Consider the following 2,015-nt stretch of genomic DNA (forward strand, 5'->3'; position numbering starts at 1 on the left):
AAGCGAGAGGAGGGTGGGGGTGGGGAGAAAGTAGCATAGAGTACAATAGGGAGTGGGGGAGGGGATGAAGATGATAGGTCGGGGGGGGGGAGGGGAGGGTGGAGTGGATAGGTGGAAAAGAAGATAGGCAGGTAGGACCAGACATGGGGACAGTGCTGAGCTGGGGTGAGGTGGGGGAAGGGGAAATGAGGAAACTGTTGAAGCCAACATTGATGCCCTGGGGTTGAAGTGTTCCGAGGCGGAAGATGAGGCGTTCTTCCTCCATGCGTCTGGTGGTGTGGGAGCAACGGTGAAGGAAGCCCAGGACCTCCATGTCCTCGGCAGAGTGGGAGGGGGAGTTGAAATGTTGGGACACAGGGCGGTGTGGTTGATTGGTGCGGGTGTCCCGGAGATGTTCCCTAAAGCGCTCTGCTAGGAGGCGTCCCAATGTAGAGGAGACCGCATCGGGAGCAACGGATACAATAACTGATATTGGTGGATGTGCATGTAAAACTTTGCACGTAGAAGGCTCCTTTAGGGACAGAACGCCCCTGGTGCTCACCTTCCACCCTACCAACCTTCGCATAAACCAAATCATCTGCCGACATTTCCGCCACTTTTTTAATTTAAAAAATATACTTTATTCATAAAATAATTTGATGGTCTGTACAGTTGGTCATGCCATACATACGTAAACATTTACATACAGAGATCAGAATTTATCATTTGTATACACAGGTCTGTACATTTATTAATCATATGTCCATATATTGAGCTGAGGCGTCAGCAGAGCCCAAATAACTGCGTGGGCCCCCTGTTCTTCTTAGGCAGGCAGATGTTACACGGTGGTCTTTCCCCACCGCGCCTTGGCGGCAGCTGCCCCAAGCTTCAGCGCGTCCCTCAACACGTAGTCCTGGACCTTGGAATGTGCCAGTCTGCAACACTCAGTCGGGGTCAACTCTTTCAGTTGGAGGATCAACAGGTTTCGGACCGCCCAGAGAGCGTCCTTCACCGAGTTGATGATCCTCCAGGCGCAGTTGATGTTCATCTCGGTGCGTGTCCCAGGGAACAGACCGTAGAGCACGGAGTCCCGCATCACGGAGCTGCTCAGGTCGAACCTCGACAAACACCACTGCATTCCTCTCCAGACTTCTTCTGTGTAGGCACATTCCAGGAGGAGGTGTGTGACGGTCTCGTGCCCCCCGCAGCCACTTCGAGGGCAGCGTGCGGTGCGCCTGAGAGTCCAGGCGTGCATAATGGTTCTCACAGGCAGAACCCTTCTCACCACCAGCCAAGCCATGTCTTGGTGCATGTTGGAAAGTTCTGGCGATGAGGCATTCTGCCAAATGGCTTTGACAGTCTGCTCAGGGAACCGCTCGACAGGATCTGCCCTCTCCTTTTCCCGAAGGGTCTCAAGGACACTACGTGCTGACCACTTCCTGATGGACTTGTGGTCAAAGGTGTTTTTCTTCATAAACATCTCCATGAAGGACAGGTGATACGGAACGGTCCAACTACTCGGAGCGTTCTGCGGCAGCGAGGCCAGGCCCATCCTTTGCAACACCGGGGACAGGTAGAACCTCAGTACGTAGTGACACTTGGTGTTTGCATACCGGGGATCCATGCACAGCTTGATGCAGCCACACACAAAGGTGGCCATCAGGGTGAGGGTGGCATTGGGTGTATTTTTGCCCCCGTTGCCCAGATCTTTGTACAGCGAGTCCCTTCGGACCCGGTCCATCTTTGACTTCCATATAAACTGAAGATGGCCCGGGTGACTGCAGCGGCACAGGTTCTGGGAATAGGCCAGGCCTGTGCCACATATAACAGCAATGACAGTGCCTCACACCTGATGACCAGGTTTTTTCCCATGATGGAGAGCGACCGTAGCTTCCATCTGCCCAGTTTCTGTCTCACTTTGCTGATACGCTCTTCCCAAGACTTGGCGCATGCCCCAGACCCCCCTGAACCAAATACCCAGCACCTTCAGGTGGTCGGTCCTGACGGTGAAGGGGATCGAGGATTGGTCGGCCCAG

General features: G+C 54.0%; 1 protein-coding gene across 1 annotated transcript; it reads right to left on the bottom strand.

The window, feature by feature from the left end:
- Nucleotides 1-817: 817 nt before the first annotated feature.
- LOC148148796 (uncharacterized) lies at nt 818-1,732 on the bottom strand. The gene has a single exon (XM_087991779.1). It carries the CDS (start codon nt 1,718-1,720, stop codon nt 818-820), a length of 903 nt encoding a protein of 300 aa, XP_087847905.1. The 5' UTR covers nt 1,721-1,732.
- Nucleotides 1,733-2,015: the final 283 nt, after the last annotated feature.

This window comes from Chiloscyllium plagiosum, unplaced genomic scaffold (assembly GCF_037043375.1).
Source record: "Chiloscyllium plagiosum isolate Xiang-an unplaced genomic scaffold, Cpla_swu_hap1 HiC_scaffold_11, whole genome shotgun sequence".
Classification (NCBI taxonomy): Eukaryota; Metazoa; Chordata; class Chondrichthyes; order Orectolobiformes; family Hemiscylliidae; genus Chiloscyllium; species Chiloscyllium plagiosum.

What these genes read in the sequence shown, in the direction of transcription:
- LOC148148796 (XM_087991779.1), bottom strand. Translation starts at nt 1,720, where the DNA reads ATGGACCGGGTCCGAAGGGACTCGCTGTACAAAGATCTGGGCAACGGG.